Source organism: Diaphorina citri, unplaced genomic scaffold, assembly GCF_000475195.1.
Source record: "Diaphorina citri unplaced genomic scaffold, Diaci psyllid genome assembly version 1.1 scaffold1264, whole genome shotgun sequence".
Classification (NCBI taxonomy): Eukaryota; Metazoa; Arthropoda; class Insecta; order Hemiptera; family Psyllidae; genus Diaphorina; species Diaphorina citri.
This window is the reverse complement of record NW_007378693.1, coordinates 27,831-40,186: the sequence shown is the minus strand read 5'-3', so window position 1 is coordinate 40,186 and position 12,356 is coordinate 27,831. Positions and strand designations below refer to the sequence as shown.

Sequence of the window (12,356 nt, the reverse complement as noted above, 5' to 3'; positions counted from 1 at the left end):
ATATCGATATATTTGAGGGGCCGATATATCGATATATCGATTTATCGATATATTTGCAACTCATTTACATCCCTAAATTAAGTTTTTGTAGTTTGGTCATGTGAACGCACAGTCTGTTTTATGATTACTGAGGGAAAATTAACAGAAGATACAGTATTTACAATATTTACAACTACAACACATTCATACGAATGATTACGGGTAATAATAACTGACCTAAGACCAACTTGAGGGGGAAAAACAACAAGGTACCAGAAAAACGATGATTAAAACATCGACTGTTAGATAAAGTGATAACTAATAGATTTTCTTCTTTTTTCTAGATCCAGTTCAACGTAAAAGAAGTTTGAAGTTCGAAGTTACTCTATGTAAGAATTGAAAGAGCAGCCCAATGAACTTGGAAAAAATGACATAATAGACAACTTGCCAGTACCTAGTTCGAGATACAAATGACCAGACATACGGTTCCAATTGAAGAGGCGATTGGAATCTTCAGTCATCTTCAGGAAATCTATAATTGCTTATGACCATATGGGATCCACCTGACAAAGTATCAAGAATTAACTACGCTGATTGCTCATCTGTTGGGAGAACTAATGAGTTAGCTAAAGAAAGAACTAGAGACAAAATCTAAAGAATCAGATTAAACAAAAAAATATTCTGTTTGTATTACTTAGTTTAAGTCGGACTGGATAATTCCTTTCATGGATCCATAAAAAAGACCCCGCCAAGTCGTTCCTCCCAAAACAAATCAAGTGCCACAAAAAATAAACAAAACTCCATCCCAGACATGGTCTTCTGTGGCAGATCAGGGGGCATTGATGACTAAGGAGTCTAGTGGCTACTGAAGATTGGCTGATTACTAAGTAGGTCCTTAGCTAACCAGAAGCCTAATTATCAGCTTATTCATCGTCGCCGGCTTGATGGCTTCATTTTAATTGGGTTTTATCTTGCCTTCAGTTCGTCAGCTTCGGTAGCATAAGAAATGATTTATTCAGACTGTCAGCTTAGAACAAGTAGTTGTCCAATTATTTTTAGTAGACTCGTACCTATTTATATCAATAGTCATGAATGTCATGACTCATGATCAATCAACATCCGTAAAAGACGCGCGTCAAAGTTGTAGAAAAATGCACGAGAAAAGAAACAAATGCACTTCTTCAAGCGAAATGGTGTGGTGGAGTGGAGATTACTAAATAGGTAATAGGTACATTATATCTACTAGTACCATGCATCACAAAACCCCTTCGGTAGCATAAGAAATGATTTATTCAGACTGTCAGCTTAGAACAAGTAGTTGTCCAATTATTTTTAGTAGACTCGTACCTATTTAGATCAATAGTCATGAATGTCATGACTCATGATCAATCAACATCCGTAAAAGACGCGCGTCATAGTTGTAGAAAAATGCACGAGAAAAGAAACAAATGCACTTCTTAAAGCGAAATGGTGTGGTGGAGTGGAGATTACTAAATAGGTACATTATATCTACTAGTTCCATGCATCACAAAACAGTGTTTATTTTTTGTGGCACTTGATTTGTTTTGGGAGGAACGACTTGGCGGGGTCTTTTTTATGCCACGAAGTGGTATTTTTTGGGGGGTTATTTCATATTAGGAAATCCCAAAATTTGGCCATCAAGTTCAGATCGGAGGAAAATGTTAGAGCTGACAGATCAAAATTCGTTCCGTATAGCAAGACCAATGCCAGGCCTAAATCCGTGATGGCAAACACTTTCAACATTGTAACGCATGGCATCCTCTGCAGCACAAACACCTATTTGATTTGGAGATATGGCAACAGTGCTACCAGGTGGCTCAACTTGAACCGAACCTTGTACATCCTGTATGGAGCGACAGGCGCTGTGGCTTATGGTAAGTTTGAGAGATCCAGCAACCTTGTACATCCTGTATGGAGCGACAGGCGCTGTGGCTTATGGTAAGTTTGAGAGATCCAGCAATCGGATCAAGGAGATTAAAGCTATTTCAAATTTATCATCAAATAGAAGATCAACTTGGTTCAAGATTTCAAATAGTTCCTAACCCAGTTCAAGTTTACTTGATCATCACTCATTGAACTTTTACAAACTAATCTTAGGTTTTTGCAAAACTGTGATTTCAATTGTTCCATAAAGATAAGACGACATCGCATGTCTTATTTTGGTGTTTTTGCATTACCTTTGCGATTCTGTCATTTGGTGTGTACAAAACACAGCAAAGTTTTGACATTACTCTTTAAGGTATCTAAATTTGTCACATTGACTGCTCTTGCAAATATTCCCTCAGGAAGAAATGAGAGAAGGTCCGTGCTGAACTATTACTACAACAAACTCCATGATATCTGCTATGTCTGCGGTTCGGCTTTGACCAATATCCACCTGGCCAATCAGATTGCCCTCCAGTTCGAATACTTTCAAGACTCCAAACCATCATATCTGCTCTGGTCCAACGTTCTCAGCTTCGGTTTGCCCGTCTTCTGCTTCAGCTACTATGTTATTCTGAGAAGGTAAACCTCAGTGGTACAGTGGTGGTTAACGCGGTGATTTTGGATCTATGTAGAGGTTAATGGTTGGGTCCAAGTGTAAGGTGGTTTGGTATACGAATGGTTTTGGCACAGGAAGAAAGGGTCTAGCACCCTTGACTTGTCTGTGTTATTCTGAGAAGGTAAACCTCAGTGGTACAGTGGTGGTTAACGCGGTGATTTTGGATCTATGTAGAGGTTGATGGTTGGGTCCAAGTGTAAGGTGGTTTGGTATACGAATGGTTTTGACACAGGAAGAAAGGGTCTAGCACCCCAAGTGTAAGGTGGTTTGGTATACGAATGGTTTTGGCACAGGAAGAAAGGGTCTAGCACCCTTGACAGAGTATAAAGCTGTTTTCCAAAGGCTACAACAAACGTACATTTCTATAAATTTAGACGCTTTTTCTACTACCTGTAACATTCAACAAATATTCTGTTAACTCGGACAGGCAGTTTTCAACTCCTAGTACTCCTACCCTTTTCCTCTTTTCAGCGATGATTACGAGCTGACCCAGTCCCTGTGTAAGGGTTCGGCATTTCTCACCATTCTCCTGGGTGGCACTGTGAACTCCTGGAGTACCATCTTCTCGGGTTTCTTCTATTTCATGGCGTACGACTGTGAGGTGCTCAAGGTGCAGGAGGATTTCTACGCTTACTTCCGGAATGCGTACAACCTGCTTGTGGCCAGTGCGCAGATGTTGCTGTGAACACCCGGTCTAAGTGGGGTAGTTTGGTTGCTGTGGACACCCGTGGAGAAGTTTGGTTGCCCGTGGCGGGGGAGGGTGTTTGGATATTGTGAACGCCCTAGATTCAAAGTAATGATGTTTTCACTACCGGAGCTGAAGTTTGGAATACATCAAGTGAACTCGGTTCGAGATATTTGGATGTGTTTTGTCTCAAACAAGTATTTTACATGCTAATTTCTTTATCCTCACTCTGATACTTATACTCGGTCCTTACCCCCATTTCTTTCCCCAATTCTATTGGTGACAGGAGCACAGGAACATACAAAATATTTCCGCTCAAGTACCACTTCAAATAAGCATTTTCAAGAACTTGAAACTTTGGCGATATGAAGGACCAACAATTAATTTTACAATTCAGGCACCCCTAGTTCTTGAACAGACTCAACCGCCCCTGACAACAGCTTCCAAGCTCACCACAGTTCGAAATTGACAATAAGATATCACCTACCACCATCATGGCAAGCTTCGACTTTTTCATGAATTATAAATACAATTTCGGACCAACAAAGCGGACTATGATTTGTGAGGAGGAATGTCAATGCTACTTGTATTAATAGTTACTGCCCGATCAGTGGGCACTCCCCCTATATGCCAAGGTACCCAGAGAGTGGATAATATTAACTACACATGTGGCTTATAAAGGGTTCGACTAAAGATGAAAAAGTTTAAACCAAAACTTAGCACCTACCACAGAGGACTGCGTGAATGAGCTTCCCTCAGAACATAATTAGATCATCGCTTAAATATGAGAAAATGCCAAGGTACCCAGAGAGTGGATAATATTAACTACACATGTGGCTTATAAAGGGTTCGACTAAAGATGAGAAAGTTTAAACCAAAATTTAGCACCTACCACAGAGGACTGCGTGAATGAGCTTCACACAGAACATAATTAGATTATCGCTCAAATATGAGAACTTTTCATAGGTCTAATCAATAGATTTCTGATTTCTCATTTCTCAATTTTAGCCTAAAGACTCTATCAAAAGTTTAACGAAGCTAACCAAAATTCGAATTTTTATTCAGGAAAATGTGAGGAAAAAGGAAATTTACAGGTAACAACTAAGAATGGAGAAAGTAGGTAGGTCGAGGGACATCTAATCTCAATCTTATTTGTGACATTTCCCAGTTAAAATTACGAGTGCTTCGCTTAGGTATCCTTCTCCAATCTCAAACCAAATCTCAAGATCGAACTTTCTTCGTGCCCTGTAGAAGTACCTACAAAGAACTGCCCCGAGTAAAAGTTGGGTATTTCCTATTCTAGGTGAGGGTGGCAATAGGTTGATCTCGTTTAGAATGCGAGCACCGGTAGAGCTATGTTAAGACTGATTGCCAATTTTGCATAGAAACAATGCTGTTGTCGAGATCAGGGCCAATTTCTTCGTGAAGGAATTCATCGGTGAGAGGAGGAAAATTCTGCTGTAAATAAAAACCCAAGCAATGGATCATTTGTATGGATGAATTTGAGCCTTTTGCGTTGAAAAATCAATACGATAGGTAATCCCGAAGTTTTCACAGTTACCGTCATCCTTTTTCACTGCCATCAAAATCAGGACTTCTAAATCTTATCTGTCTTCATGTGCATAGAAACAATGCTGTTGTCGAGATCAGGGCCAATTTCTTCGTGAAGGAATTCATCGGTGAGAGGAGGAAAATTCTGATGTAAATAAAAACCCAAGCAATGGATCATTTGTATGGATGAATTTGAGGCTTTTGCGTTGAAAAATCAATACGATAGGTAATCCCGAAGTTTTCACAGTTACCGTCATCCTTTTTCACTGTCATCAAAATCAGGACTTCTAAATCTTATCTGTCTTCATATGAAAAATCAATACGATAGGTAATCCCGAAGTTTTCACAGTTACCGTCATCCTTTTTCACTGTCATCAAAATCAGGACTTCTAAATCTCATCTGTCTTCATGATATACCCTAAATATTATTGCACTCAATATTTCACACTGTCACGGTTTTCGATGACATTGAACGTTGATGGATTTGTTAAGTTTGCTGGGTGACATTGTCACTCTAGTTATGTCTAATTGTCAACGCCTCCTGGAAGAATAGCTCTAACCTAACCCAGTTATTATGCAGCATTCTTCGAGCCTTGAAATTTAAATTGTCTTTTGATTTCTGATCTAGAAATCTCTCATTGAATTGAATATAATCTCTAGAGACTGGTGTATCAAGATTGAAGAGTTATTCACGTGATTCACAACATGCATTTTTCGCTGGATTATTTAGAATTTGTTCCTTGTTCTTTCGTGTTTATATTCATTATTCTACAGCATATCTGAAGTTCGAAGGGTTCGAGTTTGAGATGGTTTATTTTCCTGGATTCACAACGCCCATTATGCCATTTTCGGGGTACTTTTGGTATCCAGATTTCTTTGGTGTACCTACGAGAAGAGACTGACCAACTTGGTTATGGTAAGGTAGAAGCGAACATAAGTTCTTGTAGTCTATAATGATTCTTCGTACTACATATAATACCAACAATTTTCCTACAACAGCCCCGAGCAATGTCAGCGACTTTGTGTCAAATTATAAACTCAACCTATTATAATAGATACCCATGTATTGTGTCCTTATCTATTTCAATAAGCTAAGACATATAAATAAATTGTAAGCTTTCTGGCTGTCAGATCTGAATCAAATGATACATATTACCGGATGTGCGAAACTGGAATCTAAATGAGGTGTAGTTGGTAACTCCAAGGAAATTTGAAGCTGATAGGAAAGTGTTTGTGTTTCAACAACCAGGATTTTCGCAGTGCGACGATGTATATATGCAACTTAAGGTAAATAGTTAGTTTCAATATTTGATTTGGAAGGAGCTTTCCAAAGACAACAATGCCAGAGAGCAAAAGCCCCTTTCAGTCTCATTCCGCCAAGATACACAAAGAGAAGGTCCGTGCTCAACTATTACTACAACAAACTCCATGATATCTGCTATGTCTGCGGTTCGGCTTTTATCAATATCCACCTGGCCAATCAGATCGCTCTCCAGTTTGAATCCTTTCAAGACTCCAAGACACACAATTCTTTTTTTTTTTTTTTTCAAATACGTATTCCGCAAATGTAATAGAAAGTCGTGTGATGTTCACACCAGATTTTTTTTCAAAGTTCTACAGAACAATTTAGGCTGAAGTTCGATAGACACCGACCTATGTACTATGTATGTAACCCCAAGTGTCCGAAACACTAAACATCTTAGCAGTTACATAGTGTCGTTAACCCCTAAAGTGTCAGGCAAAAACCCCTCCTAACCAACTGAGGGTTAATAGGCATTTCCAAGTGAGAAGTCTTTCAACTGCACGCAACTACATAGTAGGCTTTTTATCTTCTTGGCAATTTTCTTGTCACGGTCCTCAATTGACGCTGCATTTCAGAACTGACGGTAGGTCTCCAATTCTCTATTGATATTTTGGTTATGTAAGCTTCCTGTTCATCTTGCATTATTTATTCTGGTACTTGTGGACTTATGTCTTCACGGATCCAGGTGTATCTTCTCGCGTATTCCTTACCTCTGTCAGGCTGTTTCCTAGAACACTCTGCTGACACATAACTTGCGCTTTGTGCAAAGATATACATAAGGAGAAATAATGCATATTCATCAAATTGCATAAATTACAAAGGAATGGATGAATAATTAATTGAATATAATCATTATTCAATTGCTTTCTGTCTACGGCGACATTATTGTTGTGGCCAGTGCGCAGATGTTGCTGTGAACACCCGGTCTAAGTGGGGTAGTTTGGTTGCTGTGGACACCCGTGGAGAAGTTTGGTTGCTACCAACGCCCGTGGCGGGGGAGGGTGTTTGGATATTGTGAACGCCCTAGATTCAAAGTAATAATGTTTTCACTACCGGAGCTGAAGTTTGGAATACATCAAGTGAACTCTGTTCGAGATATTTGGATGTGTTTTGTCTCAAACAAGTATTTTAAATGCTAATTTCTTTATCCTCACTCTGATACTTATACTCGGTCCTTACCCCCATTTCTTTCCCCAATTCTATTGGTCACAGGAACATACAAAATATTTCCGCTCAAGTACCACTTCAAATAAGCCTTTTCAAGACTTTGGCGATATGAAGGACCAACAATTAATTTTACAATTCAGGCACCCCTAGTTCTTGAACAGACTCAACCGCCCCTGACAACAGCTTCCAAGCTCACCACAGTTCGAAATTGACAATAAGATATCACCTACCACCATCATGGCAAGCTTCGACTTTTTCATGAATTATAAATACAATTTCGGACCAACAAAGCGGACTATGATTTGTGAGGAGGAATGTCAATGCTACTTGTATTAATAGTTACTGCCCGATCAGTGGGCACTCCCCCTATATGCCAAGGTACCCAGAGAGTGGATAATATTAACTACACATGTGGCTTATAAAGGGTTCGACTAAAGATGAGAAAGTTTAAACCAAAACTTAGCACCTACCACAGAGGACTGCGTGAATGAGCTTCACTCAGAACATAATTAGATCATCGCTCAAATATGAGAAATTTTCATAGGTCTAATCAATAGATTTCTGATTTCTCAATTTTAGCCTAAAGACTCTATCAAAAGTTTAACGAAGCTAACGAGTAAATCCTGGTAAGATAATTTATTGACAGGTTTACCCGGTCCTAGCAACGCAGCCAAATTATTGTAATGCACAGAACCAATAGATAGGCATAGAAGTTGCGCTTTCTTGTCATCAGGGGCAATGTTTTTCATGCTAGTATAATTTTCGAACCTTTCCAGGTAGCTAGAAAACTTTTCCTGGTTAGCATTGAAATGTTCAAAAGGTGTAATATTATGGTTACTTCCCTGTGGCTGTTGTTTGATCTCGCTGAGCAGTGTCGATAGCAATGTAGTTTGCTGCAATGTCTGCTGCTGTAGGGTTGCTAGAAGTTGCTGGAGTTGATCTGGATCCATCGTCGATTCGATAGGTAAAAAACTTCGATATTCACTTCATAGATAAGAAAATGACATTTGCACTCGTCATGTACGTTTATCCTCGTCGCCAACTATTATGAAATAAAAAACTGCACGCCGCTGAGCAGTGTCGATAGCAATGTAGTTTGCTGCAATGTCTGCTGCTGTAGGGTTGCTAGAAGTTGCTGGAGTTGATCTGGATCCATGGTCAATTCGATAGGTGAAAAACTTCGATATTCACTTCATAGATAAAAAAATGACATTTGCACTCGTCATGTACGTTTATCCTCGTCGCCAACTATTATGAAATAAAAAACTGCACGCATTGATATGTGAATGAATAAGAAATGTATAATTTGATAGAAGGAAAAGGATGTGATGTCGACCATGGAAAAATTAGAACTCGATTTTCATCTCTGTTGATTTTGTTTCCATGGTAACATTTTGATAATATAGATACATAAATACATGACAACTTATCAAACACATTAGCATAATATCTACTGAAGGATTAGCAGATAATTCTGATACTCTGTGTTTTATTGCCAATAATAGTGATAGCTCGCATAATATCTACTGAAGGGTTAGCAGATAATTCTGATACTCTGTGTTTTATTGCCAATAATAGTGATAGCTAGGATTTCTAGGTGTATGTTAGGCGTGTATTATTATTTACAGATCAAGATGTCTGCAAACTGTCCATATTTTCGCACAGACTGGCTGTTCTGTTTGACATACCGTCCGTACTCCTTGCATGTCTCGTAGCTGTAGCTGTAGAAGTATAGACTGTAGTGGTTGGGGACGCTTGCCTGGTAAACAAGAGTGCGTCCATTTCAGTCGAGGTATTGAATCTCACCCTCAACATTGTTTGAGAATTTGAGCACACTTAGTGGTAGTCTACAGCTAAAGGGACTTTTCAGCCCTATCCGAACAGTATAACCTGGTAAACAAGAGTGCGTCCATTTCAGTCGAGGTATTGAATCTCACCCTCAACATTGTTTGAGAATTTGAGCACACTTAGTGGTAGGCTATAGCTAAAGGGACTTTTCAGCCCTATCCGAGCAGTATAAATAAGCATGACTATAACTGCCGAACCTGCATAGAAATTGTTCACACCCTGCGACATCAATGTCAAGCTAAGACTTACAATGGAGTCCGTTTCGATTAATCTTGGAAAAACGCCATACAGTCTGAATCTCGCAATAAAACTAAGTTTTCCGTGATTCCGCGGAAAGAGTAGGTAGGTATTTATGTTGTATTGCTTCTTCCGTTATTAAGAAAAATTGTGAGATTCTCTCGCTAGGTATTAAAAAGCAGTCAGGTATTTTCCTCTCTCAGAGGCTTTCTTAGTGAACATGCGTTTACTATGTTGCCGATTGACATCGTTTGAAACACTCTCTTAGGTAGTTGACCTGTAGACGGTGTTGTTCCATGTCGATTTGTCGATAGATATCGATCTACAATATAGATACATATGTTTTAAAATTTCATTCCATCAAAGTCCGGTTTGACTTATGGTTCCGGTTTGACTTATGGATTTCCATCTGACACTGACGACTGATCGGCTGATCGGTCTACACTCTACAGTTGTCAATCGACTCCTTCGATCAAAACTGTGAAGACGCAAACTATCATCATGTATTTGTACAAGTAGCAGGTCACTTTAGGGGGTCAGGTGCCATATTTAACTGATAACTGATCGCAGGTGATCAACTCTGGCTTGCACCAGAGCCCTTCTCTAATCAACCCCGCACTTCTCATTTTTGCCGATAAAAATTTGCTACCATTTCCCTGTTTCGTACTATCCAAGTGCTAAATAGTCTCAAGTACCTCTTATAGAGTGGGTGGTCAGAAGTGCCACGCCTTGGATATTATTGCTGGCAGTTCTAGTGCAGTTTGTCATGTCGATTTGTCGATAGATATCGATCTACAATATAGATACATATGTTTTAAAATTTCATTCCATCAAAGTCCGGTTTGACTTATGGATTTCCATCTGACACTGACGACTGATCGGTCTACATTCTACAGTTGTCAATCGACTCCTTCGATGAAAACCGTGAAGACGCAAACTACCATCATGTATTAGTACAAGTAGCAGGTCACTTTAGGAGATCAGGTGCCATATTTAACTGATAACTGATCGCAGGTGATCAACTCTGGCTTGCACCGGAGCCCTTCTCTAATCAACCCCGCACTTCTCATTTTCGCCGATAAAAATTTGCTACCATTTTCCTGTTTCGTACTATCCAAGTGCTAAATAGTCCCAAGTATCTCTTATAGAGTGGGTGGTCAGAAGTGCCACGCCTGGTGCGAAACTGGAATCTAAATGAGGTGTAGTTGGTAACTCCAAGGAAATTTGAAGCTGATAGGAAAGTGTTTGTGTTTCAACAACCAGAATTTTTGCAGAGCGAAGATGTATATGCAACTTAGGGTAAATAGTCAGTTTCAACATTTGATTTGGGAGGAGCTTTCCAAAGACAACAATGCCAGAGAGCAAAAGCAGAATCTAAATGAGGTGTAGTTGGTAACTCCAAGGAAATTTGAAGCTGATAGGAAAGTGTTTGTGTTTCAACAACCAGGATTTTCGCAGAGCGAAGATGTATATGCAACTTAGGGTAAATAGTCAGTTTCAACATTTGAATTGGGGGGAGCTTTCCAAAGACAACAATGCCAGAGAGCAAAAGCACCTTTCAGTCTCACTCCGCCAAGATACACAAAGAGAAGGTCCGTGCTACAACAAACTCTATTACTACAACAAACTCCATGATATCTGCTATGTCTGCGGTTCGGCTTTTCTTTCAGTCTCATTCCGCCAAGATACACAAAGAGAAGGTCCGTGCTCAACTATTACTACAACAAACTCCATGATATCTGCTATGTCTGTGGTTCGGCTTTAACTTTAACCAATATCCACCTGGCCAATCAGATCGCTCTCCAGTTTGAATCCTTTCAAGACTCCAAGATACACAATTCTCTTTATAATTGTCAGTGTCTTGCAACTGCACGCAACTACATAGTAGGCTTTTTATCTTCTTGGCAATTTTCTTGTCATGGTCCTCAATTGACGCTGCATTTCAGTACTGACGGTAGGTCTCCAATTCTCCGATTTGTATCTTCTCGCGTATTCCTTACCTCTGTCGGGCTGTTTCCTAGAAAACTCTGCTGACACATAACTTGCGCTTTGTGCAAAGATATACATAAGGAGAAATAATGCATATTCATCAAATTGCATAAATTACAAAAGTCTTTCAACTGCACGCAACTACATAGTAGGCTTTTTATCTTCTTGGCAATTTTCTTGTCACGGTCCTCAATTGACGCTGCATTTCAGTACTGACGGTAGGTCTCCAATTCTCCATTGATATTTTGGTTATGTAAGCTTCCTGTTCATCTTGCATTATTTATTCTGGTACTTGTGACTTATGTCTTCACGGATCCAGGTGTATCTCCTCGCGTATTCCTTACCTCTGTCAGGCTGTTTCCTAGAACACTCTGCTGACACATAACTTGCGCTTTGTGCAAAGATATACATAAGGAGAAAAAATGCATATTCATCAAATTGCATAAATTACAAACGAATGGATGAATAATTAATTGAATATAATCATTATTCAATTGCTTTCTGTCTGCGGCGACATTATTGTAAATTATAAAATAGGGTGTGGTGTGTGTGGGGGGAGTGTATTTGTGTGTGTGTGGTGGTCCCGTACAAAGGACGGGTCAACCACTAGATCCACTCTCAAGAAGTGGTTTTCTAGATTCTAAAGTTGTGCTGGTCGCGTGCGGGAAAGAATGAATGACAATTGAATTTGTCAGGAGAGAGGGAGAGGCCGGGGAAATCCCAGGACTTGAAATCTATGACTCCTTGTTATGTGTTGGAATTATAGACTGTGGTGAAAATGTTCAAGTTAACACCAATCGCGGCAGTTATCTTATCAATTTGAATACAAAGTGTCCCAAGTCCTGGAACTGTCTCAAAGACTATATGATAGATTTATTAATAGGTTCTTGTGGACTGCTTTGTCCGCTAATATACTTATATTATGAAATAAAAACTGCACGTAAATGTTCAAGTTAACACCAATCGCGGCAGTTATCTTATCAATTTGAATACAAAGTGTCCCAAGTCCTGGAACTGTCTCAAAGACCATGATA

At 39.4% G+C, this 12,356-nt stretch overlaps 2 protein-coding genes across 5 annotated transcripts; one reads left to right on the top strand and one right to left on the bottom strand.

The window, feature by feature from the left end:
* The first annotated feature begins 1,623 nt into the window (after nt 1-1,623).
* On the top strand, nt 1,624-7,196 carry LOC103515055. Of its 4 annotated transcripts, none has more exons than XM_026827869.1 (4): nt 1,624-1,874; nt 2,286-2,505; nt 3,014-3,253; nt 7,025-7,196. In XM_026827869.1, exons 1-3 carry the CDS (start codon nt 1,724-1,726, stop codon nt 3,225-3,227), a joined length of 585 nt encoding a protein of 194 aa, XP_026683670.1. In that variant the 5' UTR covers nt 1,624-1,723; the 3' UTR covers nt 3,228-3,253; nt 7,025-7,196. The 4 variants fall into 4 exon arrangements, with proteins under 4 accessions (XP_026683670.1, XP_017301969.1, XP_008478195.1 ...); XM_017446480.2 differs by having other exon boundaries at nt 3,014-3,267; nt 7,039-7,196; XM_008479973.2 differs by lacking the exon at nt 7,025-7,196 and having other exon boundaries at nt 3,014-3,399.
* Nucleotides 7,197-7,823: 627 nt separating this feature from the next.
* LOC113469869 lies at nt 7,824-8,666 on the bottom strand. Its single transcript, XM_026827866.1, has 2 exons — nt 8,355-8,666; nt 7,824-8,148 (listed from the first exon to the last, which is right to left on the bottom strand). Exons 1-2 carry the CDS (start codon nt 8,402-8,404, stop codon nt 7,824-7,826), a joined length of 375 nt encoding a protein of 124 aa, XP_026683667.1. The 5' UTR covers nt 8,405-8,666.
* Nucleotides 8,667-12,356: the final 3,690 nt, after the last annotated feature.